General features: G+C 48.6%; 1 protein-coding gene across 1 annotated transcript in view; it reads left to right on the top strand.

Moving 5' to 3' along the window:
* LOC146869502 (E3 ubiquitin-protein ligase TRIM39-like) overlaps window positions 1–18,713 on the top strand; it is a 153,322-nt gene that overhangs the window by 48,154 nt on the left and 86,455 nt on the right. Inside the window, exon 3 of the mRNA XM_085601337.1 lies at window positions 1,309–1,539. Coding sequence (XP_085457463.1) covers window positions 1,309–1,539 — 231 coding nt within the window. The remainder of the gene's footprint in view (window positions 1–1,308; window positions 1,540–18,713) is intronic.

The raw sequence follows: 18,713 nt of genomic DNA, 5'->3' as shown, positions 1-18,713 counted from the left end.
GTTCTCTTCCTTGCCCTCGCTCCATGGATCGAGCGTCTCTGCCTGCAGTGAGTTCTCTTCCTTGCACTCGCTCCATGGATCGAGCGTCTCTGCCTGCAGTAGGTTCTCCTCCTTGCACTCGCTCCATGGATCGAGCGTCTCTGCCTGCAGGGGGTTCTCTTCCTTGCACTCGCTCCATGAATCAAGCGTCTCTGCCTGCAGTGAGTTCTCTTCCTTGCACTCGCTCCATGGATCAAGCGTCTCTGCCTGCAGTGGGTTCTCCTCCTTGCACTCGCTCCATGAATCAAGCGTCTCTGCCTGCAGTGGGTTCTCCTCCTTGCACTCGCTCCATGGATCGAGCGTCTCTGCCTGCAGTGGGTTTGCTTCCTTGCACTCGCTCCATGGGTCAAGCGTCTCTGCCTGCAGTGAGGTCTCTTCCTTGCACTCGCTCCATGGATCGAGCGTCTCTGCCTGCAGTGAGTTCTCTTCCTTGCACTCGCTCCATGAATCAAGCGTCTCTGCCTGCAGTGGGTTCTCCTCCTTGCACTCGCTCCATGGATCGAGCGTCTCTGCCTGCAGTGGGTTTGCTTCCTCGCACGCGCTCCATGGCTCAAGCGTCTCTGCCTGCAGTGAGGTCTCTTCCTTGCACTTGCTCCATGGATCGAGCGTCTCTGCCTGCAGTGGGTTTGCTTCCTTGCACTTGCTCCATGGCTCAAGCGTCTCTGCCTGCAGTGAGTTCTCTTCCTTGCACTCGCTCCATGGATCGAGCGTCTCTGCCTGCAGTGAGGTCTCTTCCTTGCACTCGCTCCATGGATCGAGCGTCTCTGCCTACAGTGGGTTTTCTTCCTTGCACTGGCTCCATAGATCGAGCGTCTCTGCCTGCTGTGGGTTCTCTTCCTTGCACTCGCTCCATGGATCGAGCGTCTCTGCCTGTAGTGGGTTTTCTTCCTTGCAGTCGCTCCATAGATCGAGCGTCTCTGCCTGCTGTCGGTTCCCTTCCTTGCCCTCGTTCCATGGATCGAGCGTCCCTGCCTGCAGTGGGTTTGCTTCCTTGCCCTCGCTCCATGGATCGAGCGTCACTGCAGCTTCACAAATTCCGACCGCTCTACAGTTTGTGAGGTGTCGGAGGGAAGGAGAGGGCAGGAGTGTGAGAAGGACAGAAGACGGTAGAAGGGAAGCTAGTAAGAGGCTGCAGTTAAGAAATTAGGAAAAGCACGCTAGTGTTCTGCGGAAACTATCAACCTCCCCACCTCCCTCTGGACTCCCACTCTAAGGAAGGCTTGTAGAAAGCTTTTTAATATCTAACCATCTTTTCTTTGCTCCTCACAGGACAGGTTAAGAATTGAGAAGCAGAAAATTGAATCTCAGTTTGAAAAACTGCAGCAGCTCCTGAAAGAAAATAAACAAACACTGTATGGAAAACTGGAGGAGATGGAGAAGAAAATCACCATGGTAGACAATGCAAATATTACTAAACTGTCCAATCAAATCACCTCTCTCAAGGCCCTGATAACTGAGATAGAAAGGAAGTGTGAGGCGCCGGCGTGGGAACTCCTGAAGGTGAGATACAGTTTGGTAAATACAACAAAAGAAGGAAGTAAATTATCTATATTTTGTGTGCAGTGTTACATGTGTCGGCGGAACACACATGATCTCCTGTCAGGGTCAATGCCCAGTGACGCCATGCACTCCGACAGGCACACAGCATTCATACAGACATTTCTATACGGTCCCTTTTATGCTGGGAGGCCAATGCAAACATACACACAGTTGACTTTACATTAACGTCTTACAGTGTCACATACATGCCAGGAACCCATCTCAATATGAGGACGAGTTGTTTTATATTCATGTATTTTTTCTATGGGGTGGGGGGTGCCGCCCACCAACCAATCCCAGTGACAGTAATTAAGAAATGGAGACAGATGAGCAAAATGTAAAAAAGCAGGATGAAAATGTGCAGCAGGATGAGAAGTAAAATCTGTTAGAATTGGAAATAAACCAACTTTCTCAGAAGTGTGAAAAGACTTCTTTCTGTTCTACAGCGCTTACTTTACTCCTAATGAAGGACACCACATATTTTTACCTGCGCCAACCTCATGTTAGGGTGAACAGTGAGCTATAGAATGAGGCATTTAGAAATGGTACTGACAGCAGATCACAGATATATATCAATACGTATATCAGCACTTAAGTTCCCATTGGAAACAGTAGTATGACCCTATATCAGCAAGCAATGTAGAAGTGGAATTAGTGTACATGGAAACGTGTTGTTCCAATATTATAGCAAATGGAAGTAACAAAGTGGTTAAAGCTCCATCAGGGTGATGGCAAAAATATAAAATTAGGGTTATAATAACAAAAACTGCCAAAAACAGGTTTGGTCCCCGGGGGCGGCAACTGAAGCACAATAACATGATCACTGTAACAACAGGGGGTATGGCAGGAGCATCAGTGTGAGGGGGGATGGGAAGCGCAGTGCGCACACAGACCGGGTGTCCTGGGTCCCCCAACGAAGTGCACAGTCGAGGCCAGCATTGACGCCGAGCCATCTCAACCATCACACAGGGGTGTCTAATTTGTCAAGGAGTTTAAGCACTTGCATATCCCAGAGCCTGGCGGCAGCACCACCCCCTTGGTGCTGCTGGTCATGAGACATGGTGTCAGCCTCCGCTACTGCCGATTTATGTACCACTTGAGCCAACATTCCTCCGAGGGGGCTGCGCTGCCTTCCAGGACTTGGATCTCAGGCACTTAAGTAGAGCCGTGGCCAGGTCTACCAGTTTCATTCGGTGTTTGGTGTGCTCCGTCCGTTTAACAAACTCTTTCGAGCAGAGGATCAGGAGGTAAGTGCGCATCAATTACTGCCAAAATATGTTCCATCACCTGCACCGATACCTGTGCTAGTGTCGGTCAATCCCTCACCATGTGTGAAAAGTCGCTTCCGGGTGTCAACAGCGCGGGCACAGCGGGGCCACACCTGGGAACATCTTGTGGAGCCGCTGCGGTGTAAAGTAGGTTTGATGTAAAGAATGAGACTGCGTAAACCTCAGGCGGGCATTACATGAAACGCTCTTCACGGGTTCCAGTGTCATCCCCCACTGTTTAACTGACAATGCCCCCCAAAACACTCCTCCCATCGAGGCTTACTGTGTGCTGCATGGTCCACGTCAGCAGCCTGCAGAGATGTGTAGAGCACCGTGACTGCCCTTCTGCCCAATCCATATGTTAGGATACCCTGTATCCTATAGTTTGATGGCGGTTCCTCTTGTCCCACTGCCCAGGTGTTCCTGACTTACAAAATAAGCGCATTATAAGATCAGCCCCCAGTCTGTATGTGTCTTGCAGATCTTGAAAGGAGCTCAGGTGCATCGTTATATAAGTCGCCTATATGGGACACTCCCACTTCTTGCCACGGTGTCGAATCATGTGCCACCAGCAGGGCTCATCCCTGGTGTGCTTTACAGCAGTAACTGCGGGGCGTAGGGCATCCGCCTGTGTCTGGCTGGATATATCCATACCAGCAGAGTTTAGCAACCAGTTCCCCGGACAGGCCCCCAGGAGTCAGAAACCAGTACAATACTCCAACATCACCCAGCTCCTCCCGAATTGCTCTGCTCTCCTCCATTATGTGGCAGTTAAGGCATGGGCCACTATATCTGTGTGGCCTCAAATTATACCTTGAGGTCAGGTGCCCCCAGACCTCCCTCCAACAGTGGCCGCTGAAATGTCTAAATGGACACCACTTTCCGAGCGCCGCCCCATATCTGGTCAGAAATCACACCACGTAAATCTCCAAAGAGGTTGGTATCATCTGTGTTACCGCAAAAAAATATAGGAGCTGTGGGAGAACTGTCATCTTTGCTGTGGAAGCACGTCCCATAGGCAACTGGGGTAGGTGCGTCCAAGACCCCAGGGATTGGCACAGAGACGTCCAAGGCCTAGCATGATTACCGTCTAAGAGATCCTTGTCGTGTGGTAAACATTGACACCAAGGTATCGGAAGGCTCAAGGCACCAGGGCAAGCGTCCGGGCTCCAACCCCACCACATCTGCATGCACCATTGTATGTAAGGGAAAAATACAGAACTTCTCCCCAATTTACTCAGAGAACTGTCACATCGCCAAAATAATATAGCAGATCATACAATGCTGGCAGTTCTTGTTTGTGATCCTGTAGGTAAACCAGCATGTCGTCCGCATATAAGGAGACTGGGAGCAATCTGTTGCCACCGACACACCCCAATCTGGGCCCCTGGTTGTCAGCAACTTATCAAGTGGCTCCATAGCCAACGCACAAATTATGGGCGATAATGTTGCTTGGATATAAATTTACCTTAAATGAAAAGACAAGAGGCATTTGGCAAAACAGGAACAAGTTAGTTTAATTAAACGCAGCTGCTGGGAGAGCCCCAACAGAGTGCGACTGTTCAAAGTCTCTCAATGTACAATGTTTTGGCCGTTGTTATATACAGTTCATGAGGTACAATAAAACACTTTTCTACATCCCAAAAAAGCATCTCATTCATAAATCAACAAGTGCGGGACACAGCTGGCTCTTGACCTCTAGGAGCGCTCGGTTGGGCCAGTGTGTATTTGTCTAGATGTCCAGCATGAGGAGCGTGTGATCGCTACATGTGGTGTGCAAGTCGTGTCCTGTTTGGTTGAGTGTTTTTTATCTACATGTGGTATCCAGCTTTGTGGTATTTTTGGGGCACGTGAGCCGTTTGCCAAACGAGTTTTATTGGGGCTAATATCCTCGGACCTGTTGTGGTGCAACTATCTATCTGTGGGATCGACCAGGGTTTTCCCTGGGTGTGCGTTTGTGTTTAGGTTAAGAGAGATCCTACCTGCGGCCTTGTATTCGATAGGCGTGCGTGTGGGTGGTAGAACTTGTCTAACTACGTATCTCTGACTCGGGGTTGATGGGGAGGTCACCTTGGGTGAATTCGACAGCAATGATGTGAGTTCATTAGAACTCCTGGAAATAAAATGGCAGTCACTGGTCTCATTTTTATCGATATCCTTAACATTGTGCATGCAGTTGCCATGGCATAAATTGACATTGTTCTTACTGCTATTGAGACAGTTATGTTGGCTTAGGTCATACCGTACATCGACATTGTTCTTACTAGTAACTGTATCGTCATTTGTGCGTTGATTATGACATACATTGATATCATCATTGCCGGTGTTGGCACTATTGTGTGGGTACAGGTTATGACATACATTGATATTGCATTGACATGTATTGGCATGGTCACGGTCAGGTTATTGCATACGTTGATATTGCATTTATTGGTATTGCCGTTATCGGGCCTGCAAATATCATGGTTTTCATTGACACCGTATTCATACATTCCTGCATTCCCCCCTCTAGTTGATTCTTCTACTTCTCTATCCTCCTCACATGTCATGACAGTTATATTATTAGAAAGGGTGTGTGTGTGTTTGCGTAGTGTCTGTTACCTTTACCCTAGCTATGTGCATATTACCTAATTTTAGGGCAGCGTTTTTTACAGCAGGAAACCCCCACTTGTAGGAAACCACTTAACAGAAGTACAACAATGAGATTCAGCATTAGTGACATGAATAGTTGTGTCCTGCTCTGGGGCAGCTCCTTCCTTCTTCATTTCAGCTTGCAGATGATACAGTTCTTGGATGGCATGGGCTAATGTTCCATTGTCCATTAAATTTCGAGGAATAAAAGTCAACAGGAAGAACCAATCTTGACACACACCCACCCTCCATTGCACTCATCAAGTCCAACACGTACCGATGGTGCATCACCATGAGGTGGATGGCTCGCAGTTCCTCCTTGATAGCGTTTTTAGGCCGAGCTCAGTATTGGTTATCATTTTCATCATCTCCCATCTTGTTATTTGTAGGCAGCGGGTGATCGCTTTTGTTTGCATAGTGAAAAAGGGGTTTGACCCTCCTGTGTTTACTTGAGTCTCTGTGACCAGTCTGAATTCTTCTAGAATGTTCTTGCACTGAACACAGCCAAAATAATGAGAAGTTCTTCTTCAAGCCTGATGCAACAGAGATTTTTCTTGTGTAACATATGTTGGGATAAACCAGACAGATCTTTGCCAGGGATAACCAGGGTTGGGGTGTGTATGGTCACGAGAGTGCAGAGACCTCGCCATCCGGTGACGAGCTGGGAGTAGGCAAGTTCCCCACACTGCCAATAGTAATCTATCAACGTGGAGGTGCCCCATTGCAGGCCCGGTATGTGCATTACCATGTCGCATTTCTCATTGTTGTCCAATGGTATGGTTCCATTGCCTCTGAAACATAAAGAATACAATGTAAGTTTCCGTACAATTGCCACTTTCCCTCCGACCATGTGTACCTATCGATCTTGCTATCCAAGATTTCCATGCACGGGGTGACCCCCTCCCATGGAGCTCATTTCCCCCCGCGTGATTGAGATGAGCGGCTCGGCACTGGAATTCCCAGGCCCATTTGCCGTTCAAGAAGGTGGCCCCAAGATGTTAAGGGCCACAGACTGAGGCGAGAACTTCTTTCTATGAAGTCTCGGGGCCTAACAGTGCCCTCCCCATTGGTGCTCTCATACCTGGTGATGTTTACTAGTGTCGTACGGGGTTCTACTGTATTGGGTTGGATTTTTGCCCTGATTCTTCTTAGGTACAGATGGATGAGGCACTTTGCTTTTTCAAAGGCTATCTCCTGTGATAAGTAAAGCCTGTCTGCACCTACAGTGTGAGGTATCAGTGAACAAATATAACATGACCTGTTTGTACTTTGCATGCCCACGTCAGTCATGCGTTAATACCAGGCGTTGTGTAGAAGTGCGCTGTGTAGTGCATGCGTGAGAAAGGTCTCTGCGCTCGCATTGCAAGAATGTAGATGCGGAAGTCATGATATTAGGCATTCTTTTGACTTTGGGGGGCTCGAGAGCACCCCAGCTAGAGAGAGCATGTACACAAATATAAAAACACATAGCATTAGGAAGCATTTTGTAAGCTTTGGAGTTGTCTTGAAGGGAGATGCCTGTCGTCTGTTTCTTGTTGTTTGTTGACCGGCATCTGGGAACCCAGAGGTGTCTTGTCCTGGTGCGGTGCAGAAAAAATCTATTTTAAGACTAGGCTAGAAACGTAAGTTCGGAATTTGCGTTACTTGAGCGATTGGCCTTGTAAAAAAGTATTTGAAAGTTTTGATCGAGGAAATGGCGGACCTCAGCAGTGTTGGGGCCCTTGTGGTTCGATCACAGACCTGCAGTATAAGAGCTGCGGGTTGTAGGTTTGCTTGGAAGAAACACATTATAAGCCAGTTTTGGGACCTTCCTGCATTTATTTGTAAGTGGTACACTCTATGGTTTTACTGAAGGCAACATTTTCTTGAACTGGATGGAGCTAATCTAATTGTAGTGGAATGGTGGGGTTCTAACATAATTTTAGTAGGTGCTAGAATTATGAGAAAAATGGTGACTTATAAACATTTTAAGTCTATTCGAATTGTGGGTGTTCCCCCTCTCCTTGCCACAGAGGAGACAGTGCTCTTCCCTGGTGGCTGCTCTGCATAAATGTGTGATGTTTTAACCTGCACAGCGGTGTCTTTTTGGACATCATGTGCAGTGTGTAATTGTGAGGAGAAACTGATGTTTTAGGCTTATGTTTCTGTTGACACATGCCCACCCCTTCGGTCTTTGCACGGGGCTTGGGACAAGGTTTCTTTCTAATTGAGCTGAGTTACTGAGTTACTGAGTTGCCCTCTGCTTCTGTAAGGGTCGAGAATCTTTGGTCTGTTGTCAGGCTGTTTTGTGCAGGTCCCAGAGGGCGGTTATGTGTGTTTTTGGGTGTTGCTAACTTCAACAAGGGTTAATGGAGGTTGTGTTTGGACCCCATAGGAAAATAGGCTGGGACTATGTTGGTTTGTGGTGTATTCTCGGCAGGGATCTCATTGGAACTTTTATGTGTTCTGTCTGATGGAGGTGGTGCTACTGAATTCAATGGATTTTCCCTATGACCGTCGTGGCCATTGCTGGGCTATGGTCTCTGTGACTTGGATGTGGCCATGGCTGGGGTTGGATGATCATGAGGTCCTGGTAATGTCATTTTGACCTGGGCAAAGCCGATGAGCCGATCCCTGCACTCCAGGGGCGGGCTGCAAAAGTCATTTGTGGATCCCTTTTCCTCCCATCGCTCCCCTCTCCCTCAGACTCAGGATGTTTAGGTTTTACTGCACTTGGCGGTAAACAGAGGCTCCTACCCGGCCTATCCACTGGGCAGACATTGGATGTTTCTTGGAAGCTTTTAGGGGAGAGGAGGAAAAGGCTGAATGTTCTGCCCACGATGGGAATCAGGTGGCAGCTGGGGCTTGTCGTGTTGTGAGTAAGTGAACCAAACCGGCTACTCTCCTGGGTGAATTTTTCCCACTGACTTGGTGCCAGATTTGTGCATGGCTGATGGAGTTCTCTGGCCTTTCCAAAACCTCTTTCTTCAAACTGACGGAAGCCTGGCTTCCGCTACTGGAACAGCTGCCTCGTTTTGAAACTATAGGTGGGCCTCCATTTGGCAGTAAACAGTGAAGTGGTTGAGACTTGCATAGCGTGCCCAAAGCTGGACGTGAGTGAGTTGTCCTGGGTGCCTGTTTTTATGCACCAGTGGGGCCGGGATGGCGAACTCTAGTGTGGATTCTTGTTCGACATAGCATGGCTGTACTGAAGACCGGCTGTGGAGGCAGGAAGTGAGACTGGGAGTGATATATAGGATACGTCATTTTGGGCAAATGGTTTGGACTTATGATGCGTTTGTATCCTGTGATTGTGCTAGGGGCATTGCCACCCGAGACAGTCACCCACCTTGCCGTAACTAGGGACCCGGCAGTCACTCTTATCATTTGTATTGAAATGCTTAACATTGTGCATACAGTTGTCATAGCATACATTGACATTGTTCTCACTGGTATTGGCGCGGTTGTGTATGCTTAGGTCATAACGTACACCGACATTGTTGACATTTGTGTGTAGATTAGTACATACATTTATATCGTCATTGCTGGTGTCGACGCTATTGTGCGGGTACAGGTTATGACACACATTGATATTGCATTGACGGGTATTGGCATGGTCATGCGGGCACAGATTATGGCATACGTTGATATTGCATTTTTTGGTATTGCAGTTGTTGGGCCGGCACATATCATGGTATTCATTGACATCGTATTCACCCGTTCCAACAATAGGGAGCAGCCCTGGTGGATACCTGTTCTCAAACTGGTGCAATATCTGGTGTCCCATTCTAAGCCTGGCTCGCGGTGCCGTGTGGGTCAATCTGACCCAACCGAGGAACTCAGGTCCTATCCCCAAGGCCTCCAAAACCAATAGCAAATACAACACCCGTAAGGTGTTGAATGCCTTCTCAAAATCCAAGGAGACCACCATTGGAAGTTCCACGCTTCCCTCCACCTTTCCCATATTGTGACACAACCAACATGTATTATAGTAGTTTGCCCTTTGGGAGATAAACCCACATGGTCAGGGTGGACCAGTGACCAAAGCAGTGGAAGCAGCTAATTTGCAAGCACCTTGCTTTAACTTTTATAATAAATGTTGAGCATTGATTACGGGCGATAAGAGCCTGCCTCTAAGGGATCCCTGTCAATCGTGGGTAACACTGCTATGATGTCCTCTTGTAGGGAGTCAGGCAACATTCCCCGTTGATGTGCCTCCTGGTAAACTGCAAGTAACATGGGGGCAAGAGTTACTCTGAATGTAGCATAGTATCCCACAGGAAACCCGTCCATTCCAAGAACCTTGTTCCGGGCCATATGACATATCGCCGCCCCTATCTCCTCTATTTGTAGAGGTTGTTCCAACTCTTGGAACTGCAGAGGTACCCTGCATGGGAGGGTAACCCCATGGATATAGTCCAGAATGCGGTCTGGGAGAGAGCCCATGGGAGGGGAATACAGTACCTCATAATGCGGGACAAATACCTCATTTATGTCCGCATGTATGTTTACAATGTTGCCAGCATGAGTACGAATTGCCCCTATAAGAGTTCTAGGGACTGCCGATCGCAGCAGCCATGCTAGGGTATGCCCCAGCTTGCTAACATCTGCATTGTGCGAGCCCGAGAGGCCTTATAATCAATATTATTAAGATGGTGCAACTCTTCTGTATACTGAGCATAAAGATCAGTCAAAGGCGCCTGTGCCTCGACCACTTTTACTGCCTCCAGCTGGGCCACCCGCAGGCGAGGTTTGAACTCTAACATGCTGCAGAGGAAGGAGGACCTCGCCCCCATGAGTTTCTAATACAATGTCCCCTCATTACCAGCTTCATTGCATGCCATTCATTCCCTTGGACCCCATGTATCCCTTGTTCCCCTCAAGATAATGAAGCAAGTGTGTGCTAATGCTGTCTCTGCGGACCATGTCAAGAAGGGCCTCTGTTCACAGTCCCCAGTTGGTATCGGCGTCCTAACCCTTCACCCCGCCCCCAATCGGAGGGTAAACTTGAGAGGGCTGTTGTGATCTGACGTTGTCTGGCCCAAGTACTCAGAATTGAGCACCCTGGGCCAGAACTCTTCATTCCAGAGAATGTAGTCCAATCTGTACCTGGTGCCCCAGAGCATTATAAGAGTTTTCTGCAAAAAGGGGAACCAGGAGCTATTCAAGTCCAGCACACATGCTCCATGTAACAATAATCTTATTGGTAGAAGGGGTGTGCAGTTCCTTAAGGTAAGAAATGTGAGAAAGATTAGAGTTCCAGGGAGAGTTATGTGCTCCAATAGGATCACGGGCCCTCACACACCCGGATGGGTGATGTAGGGTGGAAATAAGGAGTAGGTTAAAATAGGTATGCTCATGATCACGGTCAGGCTATTTAACGATTGAACTCACCCTCCTAATTAAAAGTGCAGTGCTGATTAATGATATAATGGTCCTAGTTAGCTTGGTGAATAAATTGATCTAAAACATGGTCAACATGTTTCTCGCCTGGTATATGTTGTAAGTGATCATGTGGGGATTCTTCAGGACCTCAGAAAAAAACCTACACTACATCCTGACTGAATTCAATTTGTGTTATAATAATCAGTCATGCAACAGTGATTCTACAAACAATACTCGAGCCGCCCACATACCCCCACTTCACCAGATGGCTGAGAAAAAGATCTCTGTGGCAAAGAGTCTCCTAGTGGTTGCCCGTCGGGCATTGCAGCACCGGTCCGACGAGGAGCTAGACCAATGATGAAGCATAATACCCATCCGGGTGTGTGAGGGCCCGTGCTCCTATTGGAGTACATTCCTCTCCCTGGAACTCTAATCCCTCTCACGTTTCTTACCTTTGAGGTTCTTCCTACCCTTTCTACCAATAACCTAATACGAGTATTCCATATCCACGGGTAATTCGTCCACCAGACATCATATAACTGCGATGCAGTCGTCCATTGTTTAAAGTGTCTAGTCGCGTGGAGTCCTTGTGTCCCGGGGAGTAGAATAGGCAATGATAAATTCACCGGGGCTTTTGTGGCACCAGATTAAGTAGAGATTGCTGCATGAAAACAAAAGTTACATACATTTGAATAAAGATGTAGTTTGTACAATATGGGCCCAAAACATTAATGATACAGGAAGGTCCTGTAGCCTATGAATGACTTAATTTGAAGGACAGTGATAGTATTTTATTATGGGTGACCCTCAGTTATATTACAGAGTGTTAGATCTGTCAGCCTTAGGGTGGCCTCCCCCAAATGTTTTGCATGCTTTCTGGCCTTTTTGCTGATTCTTTTTGTTGACCGTAGGACTCTGCTGACCAATGCTAAAGTGCATGTACCTTTCCCCTAAACCTGGTTACATTTGGTATATCCACAATTAGGATATTTAATTTACCTGTAGGTCCCTATTAAAGTGCACTACCGGTGCCCAGGGCCTGTAAATTAAATGCTACTAGTGGGGCTGCAGTACAGATTGTGCTTCCCACATAAGTAGCCCTTTAAACATGTCTCGGGCCTGCCACTGCAAAGCCTGTGTGTGCAGTTTACTGCCACTTAGACTTGGCATTTAAAACCCTTTGCCAAGCCTTAAACTCCCCTTTTATTGCACATAAGTTACCGCTAAGGTGGGCCCTAGGTAGCCCGTAGGGCAGGGTGCTGTGTACATAAAAGGTAGTACATGTACTTTTAGGTTTGCATGTCCTGCAGCAAAAACATCTGAATTTGTTTTTCACTATTGTGAGGACTACTCCTCTCATAGGTCAACATTGGGAATTCTTTATTACACTTTTAAGTGGTAAAGTTGTATTTAACATTACTATTTCAAAATCCCACTTGTAGGAAGTGGACATTTTTCGGCTCTTAAAGCTCTGTGTGCCCACAGTCTGTCTCAAATACACGCCTGGAGTGGGTGACAGCTTGACTTTGTACATTCCCTCCAGACAGCCTCAAACACAGGAAGTTTAGGTGATGGCTCTTCCTGTGCAAGTTGGGAGGGAGGAGCTGACATGTACACCTAAATGAGCAGTGCCCTGTCCTCACACAACGGGTTGGTTGCCCCCTGTAGTGAGCCTGAGGCCAGGGCTGGAAAGAAAGGACCTCTGTGCACTTCAAAGACCCTTCTTTGAAGTAACCTCTACTTTAAAGGCACAACTGGGAATAAGTACTGGGTCTCTGACCCCACCAAATCAGGTACTTCTGGACCTGTAAAGAATCTCTGTCAGAAGAACTGCTGTGCTGCTTAAAGGACTGTCACACTGCCGGACGGGGGATCTGGAAGAACTGCTTTTCTGCTGTGCTGCCCTGCTGCCTGCTGCTCTCTGACCCTGCTGAGGGAGAGCTGGACTCTGCCTTGAACCCAAGGGCGTGTGGGCCTGCCTCCTGTTGCTTGAGACTCGGGTATATCAAAGTCTCTACTCCTGCTTTTGTGTCTGGTCCATTGGAAGTGGTCCCAAGTGTTTGCTCTGGTGTACTAGACACATCTCCAGTCGTTCTGTAGCAGAACTGGTGCATCAACCCTGTTGCAGGAGCAGAATCGATGCATCACGCTCTGAACCAGCGCATCGCCTCAAAGAACTGCTGCATCGCCACCGTTGCAGTGTGGAAAGATCGACACATTCCCATGACTGCATGGAGAATCCCGGATGCAGAACCAATGCCTCTCGCTCAGCATATTGTCTTCGGAACCACTGCATCGTCACCATTGCATGAAGGAAATCGATGCATCACCTCAACTGAGGGAACAACATTGATGCATTGCTCCTCTGCACGCCGCATCTTGCTGTTGTGACCAGGATCAAGGTATTGTGTTCAGCGGGCCTGTGTTGCTCCTGTTCCGGCCCGCTACAATGCGGTCGGCCCGAACTCCTGACTTTGCCCCTGTCCAGTGCAACCAGATAACTCCCATTGGCGCTTATTGCTTCTAATCACCACAGGCACGTTTATTCTTTAAAAATTCATAACTCAACTTCTACTTATTGAATTTTTGTTGTTTTTGTCTTGTTTTATTTCTAAAAATAATATCTATTGTTCAAACCTGATGTGGAGTCTTTTTTTGGTGCTTTCATTGTGTTACTGTGTGTGGTGTTGCACAAATACTTTACACTTTTCCTCCTAAGTTTGGCCTGCCTTATCAGTGCCAAACTACAAGAGGATGAGCTCAGGATAATTTATGGTGTGTGAATGACTTTTCCTGAGTAGGATTGTGGTCCCTACTTGGATAGTGCGCATACCTCGACTAAAGACCACATTTCTGACAGTCAATGTACTGTATGACTGTCTGCAAATTGCTGCCCGGCAGCAAGTAACTTTGATTTACAACTGAATTTTCTGGATACCATGAACTGTAATCAGATATGGCTTAGGATAGGAATAGGGGTACATACCCACTTCTTATGATGGGCATACGCTGTCCCTTTAAAACTGATGCTCTGTTCAAATAGGTTGATTAGTTCACAGCCGAGAAGCCTCCTGAGAAAGGAGTAAACAGGCGGAGGGCAGTTCTTTGTGAGTCTATGGGGGTGTCGACTGCCATGTATTTATTGTTGTTAACCAGCCGTGATGACATGCTCGGGTCTTTTAAAGCCTCGTGAATACAGTGAAATCAACAGGGTAGACAGGCTACAGGGAATTCTAATTGGGTTGGGAAAGGCTCGTTGCAAGAGGAGTCTGAAGGAGCACAGGTTCTGTGCAAATTGTCCATTTTAGGTAAGGCTTCAGAAGAGTAAGTGATTCTTGTGGTGTACCTCGGTTCTGATGTAAGGGAGGCAGGGGTTATGGCTCCTTGCGACGGTTGGGCACGAACGGGCGCAGATGAGTGTCTGCATTGTAAGCAGGATTGTTTTTGTGCAGGAAGGTGTAAACCTTCCTGCACAAAAACAATCCCCTGAGGCATTTTCCTCTTTCTATCTGTGCTGTACTCTACTCAGACATAGACAAAATGTATTTTGAAACCTAATGGTTAACAAATCTTGGAACCTCTTTCTATGACTAACCTCACATTTTCATGGAAAGGCCAAGCCTTGTGTGCACACGCCATATTAGTGTGTTACAAGGCCTCACAAAATGTCAAGAAATCAGTTTCACATGCATTCAGACCCCCAAGGCAGGGGTACATGCCCATACACCTTACAACATAGATATTCCTGTTCCATCATCTTATGAAGCAACAAAACTGTTGCTAGATGCAAGAGGCCTTGTTATGTGAGTCATGTCCATCATCTTACGAACTTACGAAGCAACAATACTGTAGCCGGATGCAAGAGGCCTTGTTATGTGAGTCATGTCCATCATCTTACGAAGCAACAAAACTGTAGCCGGAAGCAAGAGGCCTTGTTATGTGAGTCATGTCCATCATCATACGAAGCAACAATACTGTAGCCAGATGCAAGAGGCCTTGTTATGTGAGAAATGTCCATCATCTTATGAAGAAACAAAACTAGCCGGATGCAAGAGGCCTTGTTACGTGAGTCATGTCCATCATCTTACGAAGCAACAAAACTGTTGCCAGATGCAAGAGGCCTTGTAATGTGAGTAATGTCCATCAACTTATGAAGCAACAAAACTGTTGCTAGATGCAAGAGGCCTTGTTATGTGAGTCATGTCCATCATCTTCCGAAGCAACAAAACTGTAGCCGGAAGCAAGAGGCATTGTTATGTGAGAAATGTCCATCATCTTACGAAGCAACAAAACTGTAGCCGGAAGCAAGAGGCCTTGTTAGGTGAGTCATGTCCATCATCTTACGAAGCAACAATACTGTAGCCGGATGCAAGAGGCCTTGTTATGTGAGTCATGTCCATCATCTTACGAAGCAACAAAACTGTAGCCGGATGCAAGAGGCCTTGTTATGTGAGTCATGTCCATCATCTTACGAAGCAACAAAACTGTAGCCGGAAGCAAGAGGCCTTGTTATGTGAGAAATGTCCATCATCTTACGAAGCAACAAAACTGTAGCCGGAAGCAAGAGGCCTTGTTATGTGAATTTGAAACAGACACGTTGGACATAGAATCCTTACCTTAGAATATCCCCAGGCGTCAGACTGGATCCGGAAAGTTTTTCGTCAGCAGTACCCCTGCGCATCGGTAGGTGGCGTCGTGCGGCTCCGCCTCCTTTGCTGGCGTCGTATGCACCGAGATGACGTCACGGAGACTACTTAGGCGCCACCCATGCGCGCTAACGTCAGTTCTTTCTTTTTCCGTGCCAGCAAGCGCAGATCCAGTTAGAGCACGTACCCTAGTCACTTTTTGACTAACTTTTTTGAGACATTTGTCTCTACTTCTTTTGAGTCTTGGCTCCTGGTGCCGCGTAGGGATGCCTGGGTTTAAATCCTGCCGAGCCTGTCGCCGTACGATGAAGGTGGCCGACCCCCACGGCGTTTGTCTCTACTGTCTGGAGTGCGACCATGACTCCCGGTCATGTTCCAACTGTCTGCCCATGGCTCTGAAGGCTTTGCGGGAGCGGTCCCGAAAGCTGCTGGAGGCCCGGCAGTCGTCTTCGCGCCATTCGAGGTCCAGGGGTCCTCGAGGGACCGACCTCGGAGCCATCATCATCGCTTCTCAGGGTCGCAGTCTTCACCCTCGGAATCGAGTAAGAGACGTCACAAGGAAAAGTCAAAGAAGCGTTTACACTTTCCGACGTCCCCCCGTCGGTCTCCGGACGCTGACGAGGGGGCCAGGAGTTCTTCCCCAGCGGCTCCGCTGGAGCCTGAGAGTCCCACGGCCCACCCACCTTATCAGGGTCCGTCGGCGACTCCGGCCTAGGTGCAAGAACTTCTAGGCCTAGGGCTCTCGTCGGCGCGCCTTCGGGCCACGCGGTCCCAGTTGAGAGCCCTTGGTTGCCACCGGCAGCTCCGGCATGGGCGCCGCAATGTTCTCCGCTGGCGCCTCCGGCCCCGGTGGTGCAGGGTCCTCCGCCAGCGGCTCCGGCCCCGGCACCCCCTGCGGCTCCGTTCCTGGTGCCGCAATGGGTCCCGTTCGTCCCACCTCCACCCTTGCCCAGGTTTCCGGACAATTTGGCTCCGGCTTGGGACCCTAATTGGGACATGGAGCCGTTGGAGCATTTCTATTCCGCTGTCCCTCACCCACCGCAGCAGCCTGTGCCTCGGGCCGTGGAGGAGGGGGTTGACTGGGAGGGGTCTGAGGACCCTCTTGCATGGCAGTGCGAGTCCGAACAGGAGTAAGCAGAGGAATCGGAGGATGCAGGTGGTCTTGACCTCTCCTCTGAGCCTGGTTTTCTGTCTCCTCCCGCTGTCATGGAGGAGGGCGCCACATATACTGTGGGGCTCCGTAGAGCAGCTGAGGCTCTTGACCTTGATCTGCCTACTGTCACTCTCAAAACAAACCTCCTTACTGAAGTACTTCAGCCAGCGGCAAGTTCTATGGAACCTCTTCTTCCGTTCAATGAGGCCTTGACGGATGTTTTGATGGGCACCTGGTCTAGACCAGCCACATGGGTTCCTGTGGATAAGAACGTGGCCAGGCTTCATCGCACCGGGTGACCCTGCCTTTTTAATGAATCATCCGACTCCGGAGAGCCACTACTGCCTTGGGATGCGGCGTTCCCTTGCAGGACATTGGTCAGGCAGCTACGTGGGCCTCACTGCACACGTTCACTAAGCATTACTGCCTTGACAGTCAAGTCCGGAGAGATGGCTTCTTTGGCCGTTCTGTTCTCCATGAGTTTCTAGTGTAATCTTGTTCGCAGACCCACCACCTGGGTTGGTATTGCTGGGGTATCTATTCTAAGGTAAGGAATCTATCACTAACGTGTCTCTTTCAGATGCACAAGTTACTACTTGTGTAACAATATATCTGTAAGAGACATTAGTTAGTGATAAATTCCTTACCGCCCCACCCATCCTCCCCGTTCTGCGAACTGATTTCTAGAGTTAAGGTCATCCCTTTCAAGGCCCTAGTTTCATGGCACCAGTGGTAAGTTTCTTGCATGGCTCTGCGTTCCTGGCGCGGAAAGTCGTGTACAGAACTGACGTCAGCACGCACGGGTGGCACCTAAGTAGTCTCCATGACGTCATCTCGGCGCTTGCGACGGATGCGGAGCCGCACGACGCCACCTACCGACGCGCAGGGGTACTGCTGACGAAAACCTTTCCGGATCCAGTCTGACGCCTGGGGATATTCTAAGGTAAGGAATCTATCCCCAACTAATGTCTCTTACAGATATATCGTTACACAAGTAGTAACTTGTGCGTCATGTCCATCATCTTACAAAGCAACAAAACTGTAGCCGGAAGCAAGAGGTCTTGTTACGTGAGTCATGTCCATCATCTTATGAAGCAACAAAACTGTAGCCAGATGCAAGAGGCCTTGTTATGAGAGTCTTGTCCATCACCTTATGAAGCAACAAAACTGTAGCCAGATGCAAGAGGCTTTGTTATGGCAGTCTTGTTCCCTGAGCAACTCCCTCTTTGTTTACAAGGTTGCCTGGAAACCCTGCTTGACCCTCCACACATGTCACCTTCCCTCAGTGCCTTAACAAACATTAGACCCACATGGATGGTCTTTAAACAGGTGCCTGCTTCTCCTGTGCATCTGCCTTTTCCCTTCTGGGATACGTATTTGAGGGAACTTCTCCCTGACAAGGGCCGGTTTCGAACATTCGGCTGGTCCTGCCTGGGAGATTGGTGCAGGTGTTGTGGTCTCTGGCAGGAAATTAGCAAGACACTCAATCAGAGCCTCCAAAAGTCCAGAACTCCACCAGCGCTGCACCCATTTTAATGTGGGTTTGGAGCATCCAGCTGCACTGAGAAGCCCCTGCTTTAGAGGTGGGCACTGTTCTTAGTTCTCACCAGATAGCTGCAGTCTCCTTTCCTAGACAGATTCTTCCTGCAAGTTTCAGTTATCATACCCCTACCTGCAGGTATCTCGTCCTTCAGGGCACTCTTCAGGTGCCCCTCCCTGCTTGTACCTCCTCATGCAGGGTGCTCTTCTCGTACCCCATCTGCTTGTACCTCCTCATGCAGGGTGCTCTTCTCGTACCCCATCTGCTTGTACCTCCTCATGCAGGGTGCTCTTCTCGTACCCCATCTGCTTGTACCTCCTCATGCAGGGTGCTCTTCTCGTACCCCATCTGCTTGTATCACCTCATGCAGGGTGCTATTCTAGTGCCCCTCCCTGCTTGTACCTCCTCATGCAGGGTGCTGTTCTCGTAACCCATCTGCTTGTACCTCCTCATGCAGGGTGCTCTTCTCGTACCCCATCTGCTTGTACCTCCTCATGCAGGGTGCTCTTCTCGTACCCCATCTGCTTGTACCT

This window comes from Triturus cristatus, chromosome 1_1, assembly GCF_964204655.1.
Source record: "Triturus cristatus chromosome 1_1, aTriCri1.1, whole genome shotgun sequence".
NCBI lineage: Eukaryota > Metazoa > Chordata > Amphibia > Caudata > Salamandridae > Triturus > Triturus cristatus.
The sequence above is the reverse complement of the archived record's forward strand: the minus strand, read 5'-3'. Positions and strand labels throughout refer to the sequence as shown.